The sequence below is a fragment of the Emys orbicularis genome, chromosome 10, assembly GCF_028017835.1.
Source record: "Emys orbicularis isolate rEmyOrb1 chromosome 10, rEmyOrb1.hap1, whole genome shotgun sequence".
NCBI classification, from domain to species: domain Eukaryota; kingdom Metazoa; phylum Chordata; order Testudines; family Emydidae; genus Emys; species Emys orbicularis.
In genome coordinates, this window is record NC_088692.1 from 31,044,780 (window position 1) to 31,068,517 (window position 23,738).

General features: G+C 47.5%; 1 protein-coding gene across 3 annotated transcripts in view; it reads left to right on the forward strand.

The window, feature by feature from the left end:
* Positions 1-23,422, forward strand: part of ROGDI (rogdi atypical leucine zipper) — a 177,691-nt gene extending 154,269 nt beyond the window's left edge. The window contains exons 2-12 of one of the 3 annotated variants that reach the window (XR_010561710.1): positions 3,722-3,793; positions 4,512-4,594; positions 11,297-11,351; positions 12,375-12,455; positions 15,177-15,272; positions 16,949-17,047; positions 17,670-17,783; positions 18,951-19,000; positions 20,468-20,594; positions 22,395-22,565; positions 23,073-23,422. Coding sequence is in view for 2 of the 3 variants with exons in the window: in XM_065411890.1 (XP_065267962.1) it covers positions 3,722-3,793; positions 4,512-4,594; positions 11,297-11,351; positions 12,375-12,455; positions 15,177-15,272; positions 16,949-17,047; positions 17,670-17,783; positions 18,951-19,000; positions 20,468-20,594; positions 22,395-22,436 (819 nt within the window). In the remaining variant the exon portion in view is untranslated. Of the gene's footprint in view, positions 1-3,721; positions 3,794-4,511; positions 4,595-11,296; positions 11,352-12,374; positions 12,456-15,176; positions 15,273-16,948; positions 17,048-17,669; positions 17,784-18,950; positions 19,001-20,467; positions 20,595-22,394 lie in introns of all 3 variants that reach the window. The other 2 variants (XM_065411890.1, XM_065411891.1) reach the window with 2 other exon arrangements.
* Positions 23,423-23,738: the final 316 nt, after the last annotated feature.

A 23,738-nucleotide genomic window follows, 5' to 3' on the forward strand; every position in this document is an offset into this window, starting at 1 on the left:
CTATTTTTGTCCCTACCACACCGGAAGCGTTTGTAGCTGCCAGGGACCTTCTCTCGCTGTCGGTACCAGTATTGTCGGCAGTACAAGAGTCGGTGTTATTGGTACTGGTGGACAGGAGTGAACCAGCTGGGTCATTTCAATGTGAAGGGCACAGTATCATCAGAAGGGAAACCTGCAATGCTTGCCTCAGTGCGGACCTCTCTACCCCGTCACTGATCTCTGACACGGTTGGGAACAGCACCTCTGCAGTCACTAGAGAGAGACTCGTCCTCTTCAAAATCGGAGATCGGGTCTTACTCTTTCCATCCTTGAAGCCATTCTTGCTACTCCTCTAGGCATTTCCACCCTTCCATGGATCCGGGCACAGGAGTACCATTGAGTGGTTGGCCAGGAGGTCACTGGGGACCTACACCAGTCCAGTGGCCCTTTTGGAACCTGTGGGGGTTTCCCCCAGTTTCCAGGGCATATTCCAGGTGCTCCTATTCAGTGGCCTCTGAAAGATGGGCGGCACCGCCCTACTGGGTACCAAGCCCAGTATCAAACTCAAAGAGCCAGTTCAGTGGGATCCTGCTGATGCAGAAAGGGAAGAAGAGCACCCACAGCCAGTGCTGGCTTCCTCCCCTGATAAAACAATCTCAGGAAGGGACATGTTGTCTCCCCCAGATGATTATAAGGCTCACCAAGAGTTGTTAAAGATGGTGGCCTTGAATCTGAGCGTACAAATGGAGGTAGTGAAAGAGTCCTCCCACAGCCTGGTTGACATTTTAGCTACTGCGGGCCCTTCTAAAATAGTTCTGCCTCTCAATGAGGCCATTATGGACCAGTTAAGGCTCTGTGGCAGACCCCCGCATCCCTTCCTGCCTCCTTCAAAAAGGGCTGAAAGAAAATATTATGTTCCCGCCCAAGGTTATGAGTTCCTTTAAACCTATCCCCCCGGAATCCCTGGGAGTATCTGCTGCCAGTAAGAGAGAGAGACAGGATCAATTCATGACTCAAAGAAATTAGACCTGTTCAGTAGGAGAGTTTATTCTGCGGGGGAGGTTACAACTCAGAATTGCAAACCAGCAGGTGCTGCTGGCCAGGTCTGATTTTAACATGTGGGATTCCCACAAGAGGCTAGGCAAGAGTTCTCCTTGCTTGTGGACGAGGGAAAAATCGGTGGCAAGGGCCTCTTTACAGGCTGCTCTGGATGCGGCTGACTCAGCTGCCAGGTCCATGGCTTCGGCAGTTGCCATGCCCAAGAGTTCATGGTTACAGTCCTCTGATCTGTTCAGGATGTACCGTTTCAAGGAGCCTTGCTCTTTTTGTGACTCCTTCTGTTGTTCCGAACTCTGTTCCCAATGAGGTCATAGTCCAGGTTCCATCACAGACACCTTCCTGCTACCTTGGACGGGACAGCTTTATTATACTTTTCCCCCAATCCCACTCTTATACAGAGTGCTGCTAAAGATCAAGCGGGACCAGGTCCAAGTTATTCTGATAGCCCCAGCATGGCCCTGCCAACACTGGTTCTCCACTCTGCTAGACCTCTCAGTGGCGACTCCAGTCCCACTCCCATTGTACCTGGACCTGATCTCTCAGGACCATGGTTGGTTGCTCCACCCAAACCTGAGTTCCCTTCATTTAACGGCCTGGAAGCTCCCTGGCTAAATCCCAGAGAGCAGGCTGCTCAGACCAAGTTTGCCAGGTCCTTCTAGATAATAGAGAGCCCTCCATCAGGACTACTTACCTCTCAAAATGGAAGCTGTTCTAAGTCTGGGCATCCCAATCCGGAGTCTCACCCATGCGTTCATCCATCCAAAACATTATCACACCTGAAACAGTAAGGCTTAGCAATTTCTTCTGTCAAAGTTCACTTGGCAGCAATATTAACTTTCCTCCGGAGGGTGGATAACCAGTCTGCTTTTCAAATGACATGTCAGTCACATTCCTCAAAGGCCTCAAGTAAGGGAGTCCGTTCCCCCTTGGATCTGATCCTGGTCTTGTCAGAAATTATGGGACCACTGTTTGAGCCTTTAGCAACATGCTCTTTTATTATACCTCTTCTGGGAGGTGGTTTTCTTAATTGCCGTCACTTAGGCCCAAAGAGTCTCTGAACTCCATGTCCTCACATCAAAGCCACTGTATGTGGTCTTCTTTAAAGGTCAGGTGTATTTACAGCCTCACCCCAGTTTCCTCCTGAAAGTGGTTTCACAATTTCATAGCAATCAGGCAATTTACTTACCTGTCTTTTACCTGAAACCTCATGCAAATAAGAGTGAACGATGTCTTCACTCACTGGAGGTTAGATGGGCTCTAGCTTTCTACATAGAAAGAACTAAACCATTCCGGTGGTCCACCCAACTAACCTTCCATGGCTGTACCGGACAGGATGGAAGGTCTCAAGGCTGCCATCCTCTAGGCTTTCGGGAGAGTCCTTCATGTTGCAGTGAATCTCTTTGCCTACTCTCCCCCCAAATGGAACCTCTTACCATCCCAGAAATGACTGTTCTTAAGAGCTGAAAAGTTTTTCTTTTAAACATTTAATGTGTTCAGTGGTTTTGTAAAGACTCTTTCTAAGGAGATGTACTCAGGGAGGGATTGTTTGATTCTCTGGATTGGATCCATATCATGTTTGACTTGCTGTAAACTACCTCATTCTAGCAAACTCCCAAACCTGATTCCACCAAAGGATCAAACCTCTCATTGTTTCCCGCTATAACGTATCTCAAGTTTTTGTTGGCACTTAGTGGTTAACAGGTATTTTATGAAATGGAATCTTATCCAGATGTGCACCCGACAGGCACATCTGGCAGGTTAACGAGTGTTATAACCAACATCTTTGTCCTAGCCCTCATTCAAAAGGTGTTTGCCAGTAGGACATTTCCATCTCCTGTGAAAAGAGCTAGGCGGAAATCCACAGATTTGCTAACACTTCTCCTAGTACATATTGGTATGAATGGTATAGTAGTTAGGCCACTGGACTAGACTGGGATTTGAGAGACCTGATTCAGTTCCTGACTCCCAGCCGCAGACTGCCTGTGACACCTTGGGCAAGACACTTATTTACCATGTGCCTCTGTTCCCATGTGAAAAATGGGGATTGCCCTTCCCTACTTCGCTGTGGTGAAAGTAATCCTCCCCCCAATGGGCACACACCTACTACCTTTGGTGTTCTTTTGACCAAGGGTGTTTTTATACTAATACTTCAGGTTTGCAGCTTCATATTCAGGATCTGGTTTGCACAGGCTTTCTCCATAGCAGACAACTGGTTGAGGTCAGCTGAGAAGTTGTCCCATCAGAGCTGAACTTGTTTATTACTGAATTTGTGCAAACAGTCCAGTCCCCTCAGCTGAATTTATTTCAGGTTCTTTCCTAATTAAGCTGCTGCTGTTTGGTAAACCACATGGATGGGAGCAGTATAAGAACCAGGGCCACCTACTACCATTATTATTCATATAATGCTCTAAATAAATAAACATTTGATCAGTGGAGTCAAGGCAAGATATTTTGAAAGGGTATATAGGCAGCATGGAGAGGTAGAGAAAATAGCCCTTTGAACAATTCAGTCAAAAACTGCCTACCTTACCTCTTGTTACATTTCCACCTGCACATACCAGTAAACTTGTTCTTCATGGTTTATGTGCTTCTGTGTCTCAGAAAGAAATTAAGATCAAGCATCCTGTGAAAGCCCCAAAAGACTCTCATAAATGATTCCTGTTTTGTCTTTCCATGGCTGTAGGAAGAAGAGTTTAAATGGCTTTTGCAAGAGGAGGTTCATGGTGTCCTGAGACAGCTGCAGGATATTCTGAAGGTATCGAGCCAGTTCCAGCCATGCATAGGGAATTTTCAGTTGCTTTTTTCTGGTTGCTGTTTTGTTCTGTGTGAACACAATGCTGGGGTGGCAGCCCTGGAGAGCAAAGATCTCTCTTTATCCCCAAAGAAAATATATTAAAAACAATTTAAAAAACCCTACACACATACTAATAAGCTAACCAGAGGACTCCCCCAACCCTAACATGAGCTCTGGCAGGAGCAGCCCTTTAAAACCCCACTCAAGGGGTTTCCTTGTGGTTTCAAGTTCATCGCAGCTTCAGCTCAGAACAAGACCACAGTCTTATGGGCCCCAGTCCTTCCAACCCTTCCCTAAGGATTGGGTCCCTTCTTGGACCAAGGGCCTTGTCTGTTTACTTAATCAGGAAGAAGGCCCTGAGCTAAAACGAGGCTGTTTATCCAAAAATCCTTTCTTGGTCTGGTGGTCCCTGGAGAATCCAGTTTGAACGAGCATATTTGCACCTCTCCAGGGGTGGCTTTACATTAGTATCCCTCTCCTCCTAGAGGAGTTGCATACAATGCCTCAATAACACCTACACAATTGCATTTTTAATACAATGGACCCCAAAGGATTAAACCTAATTCATTACGGTTAAACTTAATTCAGTAAAGTTAATCTTAATCGCATAAAGTTTGTCCAGGATATTGCAGTATTTTGTCAGTCAGTCACAGTGTCAGCTCCCTTTGCTGTTGTGCAGGAGGCTTCTCACAGGTTTGCTTTGCCTGTTGGTGGCACAGAAGGACCAGTCAAGCAGGAGAACTTCATGCTGGGCACTTCAAGGTAAGTGTTTGTTCTCCATGTACACGTTTGGTCTTGGGTTCCTCCTTGTGTAGGAAAGGAAGGGGAAGGATGTGGAGGATTGAGGCAATTCACTCCCATTTTACACAGATTCTCCTGTTGTTGCTATCTCCCATTTAACATCTGGAGACACTAGAACACTTTCATAGTTGAGCACATCCACCTTCTAGTGACCCAGGTGCCTGGGTTGCAGAGCACAGAAGCTGATTTACTTTGCTGCACAATTATACCTCCTTTCCTATAACATCTGTGACAGTTTGGCATTATTTGTCTCTTCTTGCCTGCTGCTCTCCTAGCTTACTTTAATCATTTGCATGTCACATCTTCCTCCCTCCCCCATTTCATCTGCTTTGTTACGTAACATGGAGATCTGAATGCAGTGGCATTTAGAAAAGCAGCAGTTCAAGGCTAAGAGAAGAGCCCCGATCGGACAGCTGTAGCTGGGAGCTACCCACCCTGTGTTCTGTAAATCCCACCTTACCTGTTGTACTGAATTACTCCCACAGCTGAGTGGTTGGGTCGATAGCTGAATATCTGCTTCTAAATAGATGTTGAAATATTCAGCCATAATTTCATTATTTGAGCCTTTACTGCTGCAGATTTCCAGCCCTTTAAAAAAGAGACTGTCGCTCTGAGGAAAGCCTGATGATATTTTGCTGTTTGTGTTGTAAAAGGCAGTTATCCAATGCTCATTTAATCATTGTTTAATAACCTTCTAAAGAGTGAACACTTGGCTTTCCCATCTGTTTTGCTTTCTTGCCATTTTATCAAACATTAATTGTAGTTGCCTGCTAAAATATACATACCTGTCCTTGTTTACTCTATTTATATGCATTAGCATCTTTGGTAATGTCCATACAGGATGGGAAGTTCATTTCTTTGATCCCATAAGAATAGGGCACTCAAAAAAAATCACTCTTTTGGTAGGGTTAAATAAAATTAGATACTTCCCATCAGATGAAAGTACTTTTTAAATGGATCACATTTTAGGCTTTGCCAATTTCCTGTTTGATTCTTTAGTGGAATCATCAGGTGGGTTTTTTTGGCCATATTCTGATTCATTTCATCACTGCAGAATAGTTAGATCAGTTCTCACCATGTTCAAAGTGTGAATAATGAGGAGACCCTGTCTAGTGCTTACAGCTGGAGACCTGGACTCAAGGAATCTGAAGTCTGTTCTTGGCTCTGCTGCTGACTCTCTGTGTGGCCTTGGGCAAGTCCCTTAACCTCTGTGTCTTAGTCTCCCCAAATGTAAAATAGGAATAACATTTACCGACCTCACAAAGCAGTGAGAGATCTGGATGAAAGGCGCTATATACGTGCGGTTACTACTAAACTGCATCTGTAATAGTCACCATTTCTGAGCCTCCAGTCCAGCTGTACTTCTGTAGAGTTACACAGTAGACAGTGAAACAAGCTTCCACAAAAGTTCTCAGAACAGCTGTGGAGCAAGGGATTCTGGTATCCAAAGGGGAAAATCTGTGGGTGTTTATAGTGTGTGCAGAGATTGTCTCTGTCCATTCCTCCAGATGTTTCTCTCTTCTGTCAACTATCACTTCAATCTACTTGGGGTTGAACTGCAACAGGTTTGTCTCCATCCGCAGACGGGTCTCTCTCACTCCTGGTCTACACTATGACTTTAATTCGGATTTAGCAGCGTTAAATCGAATTAACCCTGCACCCGTCCACACAACGAAGCCATTTATTTCGAAATAAAGGGCTCTTAAAATCGATTTCTGTACTCCACCCCGACGAGCGGAGTAGCGCCAAAATCGATTTTGTCATTTCGAATTAGGGGTAGTGTGGCCGCAATTCGATGGTATTGGCCTCCGGGAGCTATCCCACAGTGCACCATTGTGACCGCTCTGGACAGCAATCTGAACTCGGATGCACTGGCCAGGTAGACAGGAAAAGCCCCGCGAACATTTGAATTTCATTTCCTGTTTGCCCAGCGTGGAGAGCACAGGTGACCACAGATAGCTCATCAGCACAGGCAACCAAGCAGGCCGATAATCGAAAAAGAGCACCAGCATGGACCGTACGGGAGGTACTGGATTTGATTGCTATATGAGGAGAGGATTCAGTGCTAGCAGAACTTCGTTCAAAAAGACGAAATGCCAAAACTTTTGAAAAAATCTCCAAGGGCATGATGGAGAGAGGCCACAATAGGGACTCAGATCAGTGCTGCGTGAAAGTCAAGGAGCTCAGACAAGCCTATCAAAAAACAAAGGAGGCAAACGGTCGCTCCGCGTCAGAGCCGCGGACATGCCACTTCTACGCCGAGCTGCATGCAGTTCTAGGGGGGGCCGCCACCACTACCCCACCTCTGACCGTGGATTCCCAGGCAGGGATAATCTCATCAGCTACACCTGAGGATTCTGTGGACGGGGAAGAGGAGGAGGAGGAGGACGAGCTTGCAGAGAGCACCCAGCACTCCATTCTCCCCAACAGCCAGGATCTTTTTCTCAGCCTGACTGAAGAACCCTCCCAACCCAGTATCCAAGACCACGACCCCATGGAAGGGACCTCAGGTGAGTTTACCTTTTTAAAATATAAAACTTGTTTTAAAAGCAAGGGTTTTTAATGATTACTTTGCCCTGAGGACTTGGGATGCATTCGCAGCCAGTACAGCTACTGGAAAAGTCTGTTAACATGTCTGGGGATGGAGCGGAAATCCTCCAGGGACATCTCCATGAAGCTCTCCTAGAGGTACTCCAAAAGCCTTGCCACAAGGTTTCTGGGCAGTGCAGCCTTATTCCGTCCTCCATGGTAGGACACTTGACCGCGCCATGCTTGCAGCAAGTAATCTGGTATCATTGCATGACAAAGCCTGGCAGCGTATGGTCCCAGTGTTTGCTGGCATTCAAGCAACATCCGTTCTTTATCTTGCTGTGTAATCCTCAGGAGAGTGATATCGCTCATGGTAACCTGGTTGAAATACGGGAATTTAATTAAGGGGACAGAGGTGGCCGTTCCTACTGGGCTGTTTGCCTGTGGCTGAAAAGAAATCCTTCCCTGCAGTTAGCCAAGTGCAGGGGGGGAGGGGGGGGAAGGAATTGGCCCAGAGCTTTTCGCGTTTGGCTAGCAGGGATCTTCCCTGATACCAGCCACGCGGTGGGGGGAGGGGTAAAGCGATCATCCCAGAGAATTCATGGCGGGGTGGGGGGTGTTAGTTTGGTTCCTGCAGGGATCTTCCCTGATACCAGCCACCCGGTGGGGGGAGGGATAAAGCGATCATCCAGAGAATTGGATGGGGGGCGGGGGGTTAGTTTGTTTTCTGCTGCTGAAGGTTAACAGGAAAACCGCAGCACTCAACGGGCTTTGCTTGGTATGTGGGAAAGGAGGGCGCAGAAGCCAAAAGACAATGGCTTACCATGGCTGCATGCAAGCCGAATTCTGTTGCCCGGACCTGCGTCTTGATCTCTAGCAGCAAAGCCACAGGCACTCAATATTAAGAGGCAAAATGCGACCTTGCACAGAAATCACATGTGCTATGTAATGTGAATAGTGTAGGTCACCATGAAAGAGTATAAGCATTGTTCTGCAAAATGTATCTTTTTAAAAAAATTCTCTCCTTTTTTCCCTCCCTCCAGCAGCTGCAAATTCTTCAAGCCTCCCTCCTCCGTCCCAAAGGCTATCACAGATAAGGCGTCGGAAAAAGAAGACGCGAGACGATATGTTCGCAGAAATCATGGAATCCACCCGCAGTGACAGAGCTCATCTGAATGAGTGGAAGGACACGGTTTCAAAGTATAGGAAAGAAGCCAGTGAACGTGAGGACAGGAGGGACCAACGTGAGGACAGGAGGGACCAACGTGAGGAGAGGAGAGACGCTCGAGATGACAGGTGGCGGCAGGAAGATCAGAGGAGGCAGGATGCAACGCTGGGGCTGCTGCGTGAGCAAACAGACATGCTCCGGCGTCTGGTGGAGCTTCAGGAACGGCAGCAGGATAACAGAGTGCCGCTACAGCCCCTGTATAACCCCCCTCCCCCCTCACCATGTTCCATAGCCTCCTCACCCAGACGTGTAAGAACGCGGGGGGGGAGGCTCCATACACCTTCCCATTCCACCCCAGTGGACAGCCCAAGCAAAAGGCTGTCATTTTTTTAAACCTTTTTTTAGTGGCCTTTTCCTTCCCTCCTCCCAAACCCCACCCGGGTTCCCTCCCTCTTTTTATAATCTATGAATAAAGAATAAATGATTTTTAAACGATAGTGACTTTATTTGGTTTGAAAGCAAGCTGGGGGAAGGGGGAGGGTGGGTTCCTTACAGAGAATGAGTCAATAAAGCGGGCGGATTTTCATGAAGGAGAAACAAACAGATATTTCACACTGTAGCCTGGCCAGTCATGAAACTGGTTATCAAAGCTTCTCTGATGCACAGCGCTTCCTGGTGTGCTCTTCTAATCGCCCTGGTGTCTGGCTGCGCGTAATCAGCAGCCAGGCGATTTGCCTCAGCCTCCCACCCCGCCATAAAGGTCTCCCCCTTACTTTCACAGAGATTGTGGAGCACACAGCAAGCAGAAATAACAATGGGGAGATTGGTTTGGCTGAGGTCTGAGCGAGTCAGTAACGATCGCCAGCAACCTTTTAAACGGCCAAATGCACATTCTACCACCATTCTGCACTTGCTCAGCCTGTAGTTGAACAGCTCCTGACTCCTGTCCAGGCTGCCTGTGTATGGCTTCATGAGCCATGGCATTAAGGGGTAGGCTGGGTCCCCAAGAATAACTATTGGCATTTCAACATCCCCAACGGTTATTTTCTGGTCCGGGAAGTAAGTCCCTTGCTGCAGCCCTTTAAACAGAGTAGTGTTCCTGAAGACGCGAGCGTCATGAACCCTTCCCGGCCAGCCCACGTTGATGTTGGTGAAACGTCCCTTGTGATCCACCAGGGCTTGCAGCAGCATTGAAAAGTACCCCTTGCGGTTTATGTACTGGGTACCCTGGTGCTCCGGTGCCAAGATAGGGATATGGGTTCCATCTATCGCCCCACCACAGTTAGGGAATCCCATTGCAGCAAAGCCATCCACTATGACCTGCACATTTCCCAGAGTCACTACCTTTCGTAGCAGCACCTCAGTGATTGCTTTGGCTACTTGCATCACAGCAGCCCCCACAGTAGATTTGCCCACTCCAAATTGATTCCCGACTGACCGGTAGCTGTCTGGCGTTGCAAGCTTCCACAGGGCTATCGCCACTCGCTTCTCAACTGTGAGGGCTGCTCTCATCTTGGTATTCTGGCGTTTCAGGGCAGGGGACAGCAAGTCACAAAGTTCCATGAAAGTGCCCTTACGCATGCAAAAGTTCCGCAGCCACTGGGAATCATCCCACACCTGCAACACTATGCGGTCCCACCAGTCTGTGCTTGTTTCCCTTGCCCAGAATCGGCGTTCCATGGATAGAACCTGCCCCATTAACAACATGATCTCCAAAGCACCGGGGCCCGCGGTTTGAGAGAATTCTGTGTCCGTGTCCATGTCCATGTCCTCATCACGCTTGTCGCTGCGCTGCCGCCGCCGCCGCCTCCTCGCCTCGTTTTTCTGGTCCTGGCTCAGCATAAACTCCACGAGAGCGCGCGAGGTGTTTACAATGTTCATGACTGCTGTCTGGAGCTGAGCGGGCTCCATGCTTGCCGTGGTATGGAGTCTGCAGTGTTCACCCAGGAAAAAAGGCGTGAAATGGTTGTCTGCCGTCCGTTGCTTTCATGCAGGGAGGGAGGGAGGGAGGGGTGAGGCTGTACCCAGAACCACCTACGACAATGTTTTTTGTCCCATCAGGCACTGGGATCTCAACCCAGAATTCCAATGGGCGGGGGAGACTGCGGGAACTATGGGATAGCTATGGGATAGCTACCCACAGTGCAACGCTCCAGAAATCGACGCTAGCCCCGGTACATGGACGTACACCGCCGAATTAATGTGCTTAGTGTGGCCGCATACATTCGACTTTATACAATCTGTTTCCCAAATTCGAATTATATAATTTCGGATTAATCCCGTAGTGTAGACATACGTTCAGATGCTGGGAGGTCAGTGAGATCATGGTGTCTGTGTTAAATGAGATGGGCTCATAAAGTGAAGTCCTTAAAGCCCAGATACTTTAGTCTCCTGTCATTGTTTCATGTAAACATGTAACAGGATTGGTGAGAAGGTAGGACCTTTGCAGAAGGTGACCAGTTACCCAGCACTACTCTTCAACTTCCTCTATGGCATAAGCAGAAAGCATACACAATGTCAGATTATAACCTAGTTTGTGATTTGCGTCCCTGCTGTTAGTGCCAGAACTCTAATGTTTAAACAAAAGGTGTTAATGTTTAAATGGTGAACAGAGTGTGGATTGTTAATACAGGGAGGAAACTAGTTTAGGATGGGACTTTAGAGCTCTTAGCAGGTCAGTTACACAAGAGAGCAACTCTCAAGCAATATTATAGTTGCTGGCAGGAGGCTTGATCTAAGAGTAGGTGGTGAGAATGCATCTCCCTAGCTGAGCTGTCCACAGGACATACTCGGACCAGCACTGGAGAGCTCCTGTGTGCCCACCTGGGAGTGGGGAAGGTCCTTGCTGCCCTCTGCTGTGTTGCATTTTGGTTGGTAAGGGTGGAGGCTGGTCACCTGTTCTTGCTGGGGGTGAGGCTGGCTGCCTCCTGTGACTCTCACTGTTTGGAACTGTTTTGTCATTCCAGCGCAGACCAGGTGAAAGGAGTGTTGATGCTGCAGGGAGATGCTCTATGCCAAGCTGTGAGTACCAATCCACACCAATCACTTTGTGCTAGCCCTGGGGTGAGCAAGTGGTGAATACCTTTATTCTTCTCTTTTCTGATCAGCGGTGAAGCATACTCCATGCCTTTCTTCCCCTGCTAGACCTTGTTCCGTCAGATGTCAACAAGTGGGAAGATGTGTCAAGCTCATTGGCGCTGGAGCTGCCCTCTATGGTGGTGATTGGCTGGTTGCTGTCTAGTGATGCCACCTCGGTACCACAGTGATTGCATCTTGCCATTGCTTTGGTTGGTTTTACAATAGGCTCTGGTACCAGCCAAACACTGCCAGGCAACTGGACGAAGATGCAGCCAACTCTGTGGCTAAACAAGGCAGTTCTTGCATAGCTGACACACTGCTGAGACATGATGCCAGGGGTTGAAATCTGTATCTAGGAAAATCTGAGTGCAGGGATGAGGAGGAGGAAGATTTTGTCCTTACACGTGTGCTATCCTACTGGGGTGTGTTCTCTCCCAGTTAGGGAGTGGCACCTTGGTTAGCTGCAGTCCAGTCTTAATATGCATGATGTATAGTCTTAGATCTGTTTTAACTCAGCCTTCCAAAACTGGGACAGTTCATTATTTATGATGACCGAGTGAAATATCATTAGTGTTTGCAATATTATAATCTCAGCGGTAGGTATTGCAATAGACCCTTCTTAGTTGATGGGCTTCTCACCTATGTTGCCCCTTATCTCTATCATCAGAGTTCCCGCAACACCTCCTAAAATGAACTGGCAGTCTCCTCTCTGGGCCCAGTTCAGTAACGACGTTGTCATTTACGCCTTGCGTCTCCCTCTCGTAGAAATAAGGCGAAAAACTGGCTGAACCAGTACTGCTCAAAATGCCCCCACTCAGCAGTCAGTGTCAATGGATCTGTTGGAGATGAGATACATGGCTTTGAAGGGGTATGAGCAGCACCTTTTGCTCAGGGGGAGCCCTGCTCTGAGTTTTGTGGGGGAGCTCCTCTCATCTCTGCCTTTCTCTCTCTCTCTCTCTTTTAAAGGATATTAATTTGAAAATGCCCAGAAATAACCAGCTCCTGCACTTCACATTCCGCGAAGACAAGCAATGGAAATTGCAGCAGGTATGGTTATCAGGAGTCTTCCTGGTGTTGAGCTTGTGCCCTCCCTGCAGCCTGCATAGGCCCTTTCCTTCAAAGAGGAAAGGGCTGGTCTTCATTGTGGTTCTCCAGACACCAGTACCCACCTTCCTTTCTTTATGGATTGGAGTGTGATAGAGGAGGGGGGCAGAGGTGTGAACTAGTTGGGATTAGGGCTTTAGAAGAAAAAGGAGTGGGTGCTACTAGTTCCTGAGACATCAGTGAGCTAAAAGCTCTCGGTTGGGGTGCTGAGCCTGTGAAAGGAGTGCTCAGAGCACCCGGGCTGTAGCTGTCTCTCTCAATGCCTGTTGAATCTTGGCTGGCTGAACAGAGAACAGTTCATCCGGCTCTGAGCTGGCTCACAATTCTGCTGTCATTCCCCGTATGAAATCATGTCTTCTCCCTTCACCTCACTAACAGCATATGACAGTGCCTCAGACTCTAGCTATAACTGGATTCTTAAGTCGGAATAAAACCAGATAACACCATTGAATCCAAATGGGAAGAATTCTGAATCTCTTCTTCAGACTGGTATTGCTTGCCATTTCTATTGCTGGAATAGATCTGGCTTCTGGAAATCTAGTGCCCAGTCTCATGGAACTAAAGTTTCCCACCATTGCTCTGAAGTTTAAAAACTGACTCTGGGGTTCTATGCTATGTAGGTCCTTATACAATGTCTTGGATTTTTTTTTATAAGCATATTTGGACTTCAGTGGTTTGTTTGACACATCAATCTAAAGCAGATTGAGAGCTCTAATTTACTGGCATTTTAAACATGTTAGCTAATTTTAAACATGTTAGCTACTCTGTGGTAGGTGAATCAAGCCCTGGGTTGATCTGGGCTTTGATCATTGAAGCTTATGGCTATGTTGAGTTGTTTGTGCTTTGCACACAAGGGAGCTTTTGTGATGCAGTCAGCAGTGTTGCCTATATATAAGTGACTCTTTTGTATTGCTGCTCTATTGATATTCTTCCACCGTCTCTTAAGCACAGCTCCTGCCTCGATTTACTTTGGAAGGACTTGGTCTCTTAATGTTATTTAGACGACGAATATGAGAGCCTAAAGGAGGCAGAATAATAGTATTTCATGAGATTATGGGGAGACCTTTGTCCTATTTCTCTCAGAACAAGCCTCCGATAGTGAAATATCCTGAGTTTCTTCCATGAGAGAGTGGGCCTTGCCAACTGGAGGAAGCGCTGTGAAAATTGTGATGGCGTGTGTCACTCCAGAGCCTAGTGGCATAAGCTGCTCCCAAGTCTGTTGTTCTGGAATATTCCTGGAGGTGGGGGATCTGGAAAGTAGTGTCCTGTGATGCCATGTCACGAGTGCCAGCAGTATCTAAGCTGCCAGCTGTGTGCACCATAATGGTGGTTTTGCACTGGACATGTTTCCTCCATCTAGAGACGCCCTCCTCTGAGTAACAAGACCCCTGCTGAGATTTCTGAGCTGTGTGCTCTGGGGAAGCAAGTGCAAGTCATACAAGAGCTTTTCTCGTAAATCTGTCCAGAGCCTGCACTAGGTAAGGTTCAGTGTAGCACTCAGGAGAGTTGTGCCAAGATTTGGGGGAGAAAGGAAGCTTCAGACTACAAGCTTCCCGTGAACAAAGTCCAAAGCTGTGTGTCTATCTGTTTCACTGTTACATTTGCAACTGGCATCTAGAACTTGTCTGAAAACACTAGCGAAACATGCCCTTCACAGCGTCCTGCTCTAAACTCGATCAAGTGCTTTTCTGTACACACCGACTGCCTCTTATCCTAACTTGTGCCTGCCTTTTCTGTGTTCATCCTCCCTGTTCATTAATGCCTTCCTCTGTTCCAGCTCCCACACCAGCCTCTGGTGCTGAGTGTCTGAGTCTCACCCCCACTTGGAGTTGCTCCTCTGCTCTTCTCCCCCTGCCAGTGAACCCTTTCTTTACGTTGTTTTTCCTCACTCGTGTTATGGGCAGCTCTGGCAGGATTGCTCTGTTAATGGACCATATGCTGCAGGAGTCACAGGGGTTCATGCTAGATGTGCCTCAGGTCTATTCTATCAAAGGTTGCTCAAGAGGCAAGCCCCAGTGATGTGTTCCCCTGCACCCAAATGCTACAGCAGCTACTCTAGGGTGTTGGTAATCCGCTGTTCCAATGCACCTTAAAGTTAGAAATCAATGCTTTCTGTTCTCTCAGAGTATTCAGATGTTGTATTGGTTTTAGCTCTATGGCAATGATTCTTAAGAGCAGCCACTGTAATCCAATCACAGCTGAAGAAGTCGGAGACAGGGCAAAGACAGTAACCAGAATGTACTCTGAATGCCCTGTATCCTAGACAGTGGGAATGCCTAGCTGGATAGCAATGTATCACTTTTGTTTCTGGCCCTGATTGCTCATGAGATCTGACTACCTGACATCACTACTCCTTCAAACCACCAGTGCTAGTTTGATGGTCCAGGACATAAAATAGCAGGCCCCAGACTTCAGACCATTGTTTCTTAAAATGGTAGACCAATAATTTTATGATCAGAATGGCAGAGGTAACAGCTTTCTTTAGTGGTGAGTGCCGAGTGCCCAGGAGGAAATGCCTTCAGTATTACGGGATGATCAACATTTCCTTTCCTGTCTGTGCAGTGGTACAGGATGGATCCTGGGAGAGAGCAGTGGGATAGTCTACCTTTTAGCATTCCTTCAGAGGGAGCTGATTTGACAGGGCTGCATTTTGTACCTTTGCAGATCCAGGATGCTAGAAACCACGTTAACCAAGCAATTTACCTGCTCACGAACCGAGATGTAAACTACCAGTTCAAAACAGGCTCTGAGGTCCTCAAGGTGAGCAGAATGCTCTCTGGGAGGTGGGGTAAGAGGACAGACTCTCCAATTCCACATTTCTCCCCTCCTTTTAATGCAGCTGCGCTGTGTTGGGTTTTTTGTACTGAGTTGAAATCTCTGCAGAGACTGGTCACACAAGGTAGTGCAGGGACTCAAACCCAAGTCCCAGGCTAGAGTCCTAGCCACTGGACCGGGTGGCTGTAACTTCTCAGCACATCAAGTGTGAGAAAGAGCCTGTTCCGTTTTTACTTGGCCACCAACCCTTTTTCTCCCCCTGGGGAGAAGATGAGTCGTAGTTCAGAGTGCCTTAACATTCTATAGTCATGAGTGCTGTAGCAGATGAACACAGCTCCCCCAGAATGCTGGGTTGGGTATTTTTCCCAAAATAGGGACTATATCTGAGGAAATTCACCTTCAAGATGCAATATTCCTGCCAGGTGAAAAAGCCACCACTGTCACAGAGTCATAGGAAAGAGCTCGCTCCACAAATACTCAAGAGTGTGCATAACTTTATTCACGTGAGTAGTTTCATTGACATCCATGTGATGATTCACATGACTAAAGTTCTGCACATGCAGGATTGGAGCCCATCAGAGCAATTAGGCAACATTTTTCTCTTCTTTTGTATGTATGCTTCTAGAAGAGCTTTTAGTGTCTTTAGATCCCTCTATGACTGTCAGCACTTAAAATCTTTAAATTGTTTTCTCTGCTGTTTCTTACATAAGGCACAACGGGCATTTTTTTTTAGCTGGAGTTGGTGGTGACTTACCCTGAAGAGGGGTAAAGTGGGGTGGAGGAGAATGTGGGCTGACACTTCTGTAAACATTCTTGTCCTTTTTTATGTAAGGCTCCATGACAGTGGTACATTTTTGCCAGCAAAATTACACTTATAAACAGCAATTTTCTTTCCGAGTAAGTCTCTGAATTCCCGCTTCTCTTTTCTTAAAGCAATACAGTCTCTCTCCCAGCCCAGCTTGAGCAGGTTCATTTTGTTTCTAACCCTGTTGCCAAGGAGGGTGTTAATTTAGTGTGAAGATTTCACAGTGGGATCATGTAGGTCGGGAGGGTGGGGGGAGACAACCTGGGAGGGAGGTGACTCGGATGCAAATACCTTCTGCTGTTTAGAAGAAATTGCAGAGCAAATTATGATGCTTGGTCTCATTGTAAGGATGCCGGGAGAGGTCTGTGGCATGAGTTGACTCTCTTTAAAGTAAGCTACTTGGTTAGGATTCAGAGCAACAGAATATCCAGGAGCTCCAAGCTCTTCCAATGGCAGATCCTGTAGAAAAGCAGAGGCTCTTATATGAAACGTCCGCACTTTCTGATCTGGAAGCTTCTCCCGGTGACAGTAAGTTGTTGACAGAGCATTGGAGTGATGCCAGTTAGGCTGATGTGGTTTTGTTGGGAACATTGCAGGGAGATGCAATTGACAGAATGTGCTTCCCCGTGGGTAACCTGAAGAGGCCTTTGCTCTCTAGGGGCCTGAGCGAGAGCTGCTTGCTTCTGTTTGAGCCTCGGGCGGGAGCGTGTGTGCAGAGTTGACGCCCTGCCTTGAATCAGTGCAACTCCTTGATGCAGTTTCCCCTGTAACAACTCATGCGTGTTACCCAGGCTCTTCAGCTCGCCCTCCAAAGCTGCATCATGGCCCTCAGACAGGAATGTGTTTTCTTTCCTAGCTGATGGATGCAGTGATGTTACAGCTGACACGAGCTCGGAACCGGCTCACTACTCCAGCCACCTTGACCCTACCTGAAATTGCCTCCAGCGGCCTTACGGTAACCTTATATCAGTCTTGGCCTGTACTGCACACTCCCTCTCTCCACCCACTAGTGAGGGCTATCATGTCCCTCCACGATGGGGACGTGGTTTGCTGTATTCTAATCTACCCTTGTTGTACGCAGTGTAATCGAATCCCCCTTTTAGTCTTGTATAACTTCCGTTGTATGGAAGCAGATGTAGACCCTGTGCTCAGTACTGGTGGTCCGTCTACCTTTCTCTGCTGCAGGGAGCAGCAGACCTGGGCTTAAAGAGCCCACAGCCAGGAGAAAGGGTTTTGGCTTTGTCAACTGGGCTTCTCCAGAGCAAAACTCTAAAGAGAGACAAACTATGGAGTCTAACTCCCATCTCCTCTGTTCCCTTACACAGTGTTGGTGCAAGAGCTGTCTAGAAGTCAGGTGCAACAAGAGAAATAGCCATCATGTATGGTCAGGTCTCTATTACAGTCTCTCTATAAAACATAGCTTTTCTCTTTTGCCTAAAGCTGTTAACGTCTCTCTGCCTCACTTTTTTTTTTTTTTTTTTTTTTTTTTATGGAAGAGACTCTACGGTAGTATTACCCTAGCTTTAGAAACAGAGGGTCCTGTCACTGATGCAGAAATCATTTTTATTTTCTCACAGAAAATGTTCACCCCTGCTCTGCCCTCGGACATCCTTGTGAATTTTTACATCAACCTAAATAAGCTCTGTTTGACTGTCTACCAGCTCCATGCACTGCAGCCCAATTCCACCAAGGTAGTCTCCTTTCTTCACCTTTCCCAGTCAGGGGAGACATGGGCTAAAAAGAGGAGATCTCAGTTCCCTGGATGATGCTGACACCTTATGACGTGAGGTGGTGAGATCTCCAGAGCATGGGATGAGTGTGTTTAGTGTTAGGTACCTGGAATTAGGTCAGGATGCAGCCAGAACAACTGGTCCTCCTGGAAGCACAAACTTAAGTTTGGGCATGATGATTTAGCAAAGATGGAGCTATTTGAGTGAGCCTCAGGGTACGTCTACACTTACCTCCGGGTCCGACGGCAGGCAATCGGTGTTCTGGGATCGATTTATCGCATCTTGTCTAGACGCGATAAATCGATCTCGGATCGATCCCGGAAGTGCTCGCCGTCGACGCCGGTACTCCAGCTCAGCGAGAGGAGTACGCGGAGTCGACGGGGGAGCCTGCCTGCAGCGTCTGGACCCGCGGTAATTTCGGACTAAGGTACTTCGAATTCAGCTACGTTATTAACGTAGCTGAATTTGCGTACCTTAGTCCGAAGTGGGGGGGTAGTGTGGACCAGGCCTCAGAGGGAGTAATCACTAAATTTACCCACATGATATTTTATTTTAAAAATATGTTTGGGTCAGTTCCTTTATAGTGTTAAAGGGGCACAGTCAAGTTAATTGATGTTTTTCTAATAAAAATCCCTTATCTGTGTTGCAAATACATGTTAGATTATTTAAACCAAAGGAATTTTAAAGAGCTAATTTCATTTTCACGATGTTGCTTGACCACTTTCATTTCTCAGCTTGGACAGTGGAAATAAGGCTAGTCAGTTTCATTTGGTTTATAACCAGTTTCTAGTGAGTTTCACACTCAGGTTCTCAGTGGTGCTGTGTTTTGGGATACAAACCCTGCAGGGCGATGGATTTTGTTTTCAAAAAGTTTCTGGGACTATTCGTAAGGCGCAGGAAGGGACCAGATGCTAGAGGCTCTTTGGCTCTGCCTTTTGCTCACTCTTAACTCCTATTCATACACCTGCCCATGTTTCTTGATCTCAAACCACTGTCTCCCTGTATATAGCAGTAAATGTGAGTCTCAGCTGCATTTTGTCAGTACATCCTGACAAATCATTTGATTGTATTTGTTTTCCTTATGTCAGATTTTAAGTGACTTATTTCTCTCTTTCATCCTTTGTGTAGAACTTCAGACCTACTGGAGGGTCTATTCTGCATAACCCTGGAGCCATGTTGTAAGTACTGTCATCCGAAGGGTTGTATAGCATGTGTAGGAGAGGGTGATGTCCTGCACTGACTCATGGCCAGAACACAGTCATTAGCATTAGCCCTGCTTATGAATAGCTTTGAATTTTTGGCCAAGGAGAGCATCTGTTAGGCCAGGTCTACACTACAGACTTACGTTGGTATAACAGCGTCACTCAGGGGTGTGGAAAATCCACACCCCTGAGAGACGTAGTCATACCAACCTAACCCCAGGGGTAGCCAGCCTCTCAGGGAGGTGGAGTAGCTTCACCAATGGGAGAAGCTCTCCTGTCGGTATAGGTAAAGTTTTCACTAAGGCCATGTCTACACTAGCACTTATGTCGGCAAAATGTTTGTTGCTAAGGGATGTGAAAAAACATCCCCCTGAGCAACATAAATTGTACCAGCATAAGCGCTTGTGTGCACAGGGCTATGTCAGCAAGAGATGCTCTCCCGTTTTATTATGTTGACGGGAGAGCTCTCACCCTTCGGCCTAACATGGCTACATGACCGCTCTTCCAGTGACACAGCTGTATTGGTACAGCGGCACAGCTGTAAGCTTGTAAGTGCAGACATGGCCTAAGTGCTACAGCGGCACAGCTGCAGCGCTGTAAGTGTAGACAAGCGCTTAGGTAGGGCAGCTCCAGTGAGCCAGTGCTGGGGCTGTACCTGCTGAGCACTGGTGCAATAGCCAGATCTCTTTAATGACTCATTCCCTAGCCCAGACAAACATGACTGTTCAAAATACAGTCCTCACTTAGAGAGGAAGGGGCTGGCAGGGAGCTCAGGCCTGGCACAAAAGAGAACATTAACCTCCCACCACTACAATCAGTGTTTCATTCCCTGTGCTGCTGCCCCTGCATGTACCCTGGTTAGCCAATGCTTGACACTGCACCTTGTCTAAGCTGGGCTGAAACAGTTTCATATTCAGCATGTCTGGCAGGTGTCTGGTGTAACCATGTGCTTCTGACAGAAATCCTCGTGGTTTCTTTCATAACAGGGGGAGGGAGGGGAAGAATTCTAAGTGATTCATACTGATTCTCCGCACCTGGGGGTGGCAGCAGTATAACTGAAACTAAGCTATGAAATGGGTGGTGCAGTGAGCTAAATGCATTAGCCTCTCCATTTAGAAGCTTGGGTTCAACTTAATTTAACTACATGTAAAATGGAGTTAAATGTCTACTGGATGTGGCTGCCTACAATGGATAGGTTTCACAGTCTGCCATCTCTATTGCTTAATCTAGGACTGGACTATTGGGGGAAGGTGCTTTGGCAGAACTGTGGAGAGGAAGCTGTGTGGCATATGTCTGCTAACTAGCACACTGAGCCTCACTCTCATGAGCACTACATGCCCCTATAATTTACAGTCCAACCCTGACTTAGCTAGTGTAGCCCCTGGATTCATCAGAGTCCACGGAGCACTGTCTGTGAGCAGCTGTGGTGTGTTCTCTTTGCAGTGAGTGTGGCAGCCAAAGATATGAAGTCAGCCATGTCCATAAAGTGGAGTGTGTGGTACCTTGGCTAAATGACGCCCTTGTCTTCTTCACGGTCTCTCTGCAACTCTGCCAGCAGCTGAAGGACAAGGTAGGGACATGGGCAGGAGTTCTGTTAGTAGGTTTCAAACCTGTTCAAATTAATTACCTAGGTGCTCTCGTGAGCTGGAATGGATTTGACCATGAGTCTTGGCACAGAGATCAGTATGCAGTATGATGTAATTTGTTCTATGTATCGATGGCACAGGATGTTCAGGGAAATAATGAAAACTGTTGCTATGGAGCTGACAAATGGTAGGTGCTACACAGCAGGAGTCTAGTTAAAATTCTGAATAACTGGACGAGATTTAGTAACAGGGTGTTGTTAGCAGCGGCAGAGAGACCCCCTTGGAATCCAGCAGCCTGTTCACTTCGGAGGGGGTTTGCTAGGTAACAAGTGTCACTTACACTTGTAAAGAACCAGATTTGCTAATGAGGCAATTAGCTCACCAGCTGAATGCCAGGGAGAAGGCAAACAGTATAAAATGCTGGGCCGGGGAGCAGGAATGGGGCTCCCTTTAACTGCTGCTATGTTTATCATAGAATATCAGGGTTGGAAGGGGCCTCAGGAGGTCATCTCCTGCTCAAAGCAGGAAACCAATCCCCAAACTGATTTTTACCCCAGTTCCCTAAATGGCTCCCTCAAGGATTGAGCTCACAACCCTGGGTTTAGCAGGCTAATGCTCAAACCACTGAGCTATCCTTCCCTTGTACTTGGAGCACAAGGGAGAAAACAATAATAAAGACACTTGGCGAAGGTACCCTGGTGTGGACTGTGTATGCAGTGTAGCTCATCGGGCGGGTTTCCAGGAGCAGAAGGGGGAATCTGTTCATAAGGTCATATGAGGGACTAATTATGCTGTTTCAGAAATGTGTGTTCCTGGGCTAAGGACCATGGCCATACATTGAGAAACTGAGATGAGGAGCCAGAGGTTCAGAGCCGCTGAAGAGGCAGTGTGGTCAGACTAGGACTCAGGAGCATCTGAGATCTGTTCCCAGCTGTGCCACTTATCTGGTGCGTGACCTTGGGTGCATCACCTCATCACGCTGCCTCACTTTCCCCATCTATAAAATGGGGATAATATTTCCCATCCCTTGCAGGGTGCTTTGAGCTCCTTGGTTGAGAAGTGCCATGTCAGTGCTTAGTGGTCTGGTGTGTATCTGCTGTACATTCTTTGATGCCTGTAGCAGTGACACACTGTGTAAAACACTACGCACAACTATGGCTCCATAGACAAATGTAACAAATAATAATTGGCCCATTGTAACTGCTCTTGAACTTGGAACCAGGAACCACTACTTACATAGCCAGGGCTAGAACACTCTGGCAGGATCCGTATAAACCCATCAAGAAACAGTAGACTGTTGGTAGCACTGGTTCTGGATCACTGCTGAGACACACACATTTGATCCCTAGGATTCAAGCGTGGCCGGTTGCTCCTGGCCTGAGCTGTGTGTGCCCTGGAGGAGGTATGAAGGGAATGTCACTCTCCAGAAATCCCACTGGCTGAAACAAGCTCTGCCCAGCCCCATTGAGCTGGGAGCAGCCATTGTTCTGAGTTAAAGGGAGGGATGTAAAAGAAAATGGAGGGGGCTCCTGGGATTTGGGAGGGATGTGGCCAGAGAGAGATTGGAGAATTACTGACTCCAAGTGAGGGCCCAGATCTAAGAGAATCATGGCCTCCTTCCAGCTTCTCTCATCCCCAGAGCTGCTTCCGGGTCTGGCCTGTGAGGCGGGGTGGGAGAGGAAGCTGTCCCTTTAACAGAAAGAAGCAGTTTTAACATGAGACTGATATTTAACAAGGATCCAGGGAACCCAAGGGCCTACCTGTTTTATCCCTTGTTTTTCCAGATCTCTGTGTTTTCCAGCTACTGGAACTACAGGCCATACTAATCCTTCCAGGAGAGTTTGACTCTACGTGACCCCGAACACTACTGCCCTGCCCTCTTAGGCGGAAACCCCTGTATACCAACCTGAGAGGAGTGCCATGTCGCACTGGCCTGTGTCCTGCCATACACCAGGGTCAGTGCTTTCCAGAGACATCACCTGTAGGAGCTGCTTGTGCTTCAGACCTCAGGGTTCAACACATGGCAGCACTGAGCAGGGCCCCTCGCAGTGCTGTGATGTGGACCGTGAGCTTGCTCATGTCTGCGTAGTCACATGTAGAATGTTACTTATTTGCACCTTGCAAGCCCATAATGAGTTATGTGGACCATGTCTGAGGGGCTGGGGTGAGGGGAAGACCATGAGCCAGTAAAGCTAATCTAATTTGCACATACCATCAGGATTGCTGGACCATGAGAAGGGCTGGGGAGGGACGGAGACAGACAAACACTAACTGGGGCAGGCTGAGTGCTTGTTAATGTGCAGCACATCATGGGTCAAGGGGATGCTGCCTCATGCAGTGACCTAGGATGGTCTAGCAGGGTTTTTGAGTGGCCCCAAGACTCATTCCTTCCTGTCCCAAACCCTCCCCAGCATCTGTCCAGATGTTTCTTGTAAGTCATTTTGAGATGTTCTTATTTGCAGCTGTTATTTCCTTCTCCCTGGCACCAATGTGACTGCGTGTTACTCCTTGTTTCTGAGCCCCAGGTGAGCCAGTCATTTCTGTCTGTGTTAGAATGTAGCTTCTGTTCACCATTTGCACATAAACCTCTCTCCCTGGCACAGGAATGAGCGGAGCCTCTATCCGCCGTCTGTGCCAGGTCTTCCGTTGTACAGTCTCTATGGTCTACTACAGGGTGACACTAAACACAGATCTGCGGACACGACCATGTTGTTTCTGTGGAAGGATGATTATTGTTACCTGCCTAACCTATTGATGCTATAGTATATGAATCATCCCCATAACCAGTAAATATTTGTGAAATAAAGTTCCTCAGACCAAGCGCTGTGCTGCGTGGCTGTTACAGGCATTGTTCAATGTTAGGACGTGCTGAGAATTATTAGTGTCACAAGTGATTTACTAACTCTGTAAGCCAGGATATCTCCTGGAGGTGCTTAGTGTGACTCAGCTAGAATAACCTGGATTGCTGCTCAGCGGGGAAGGGTGGAGGGAGGACGACTGCAAAGTAACAGCTAAAGGGAGGGTTGGGCAGAGCAGAGCGGGATACATGGGGTGCAGTGCAGGATGAAACGAGCCGGAATTGAGGTGGGGATAGACTTGGGCAGGTGCTAGAAGATCAGGATAAGGAA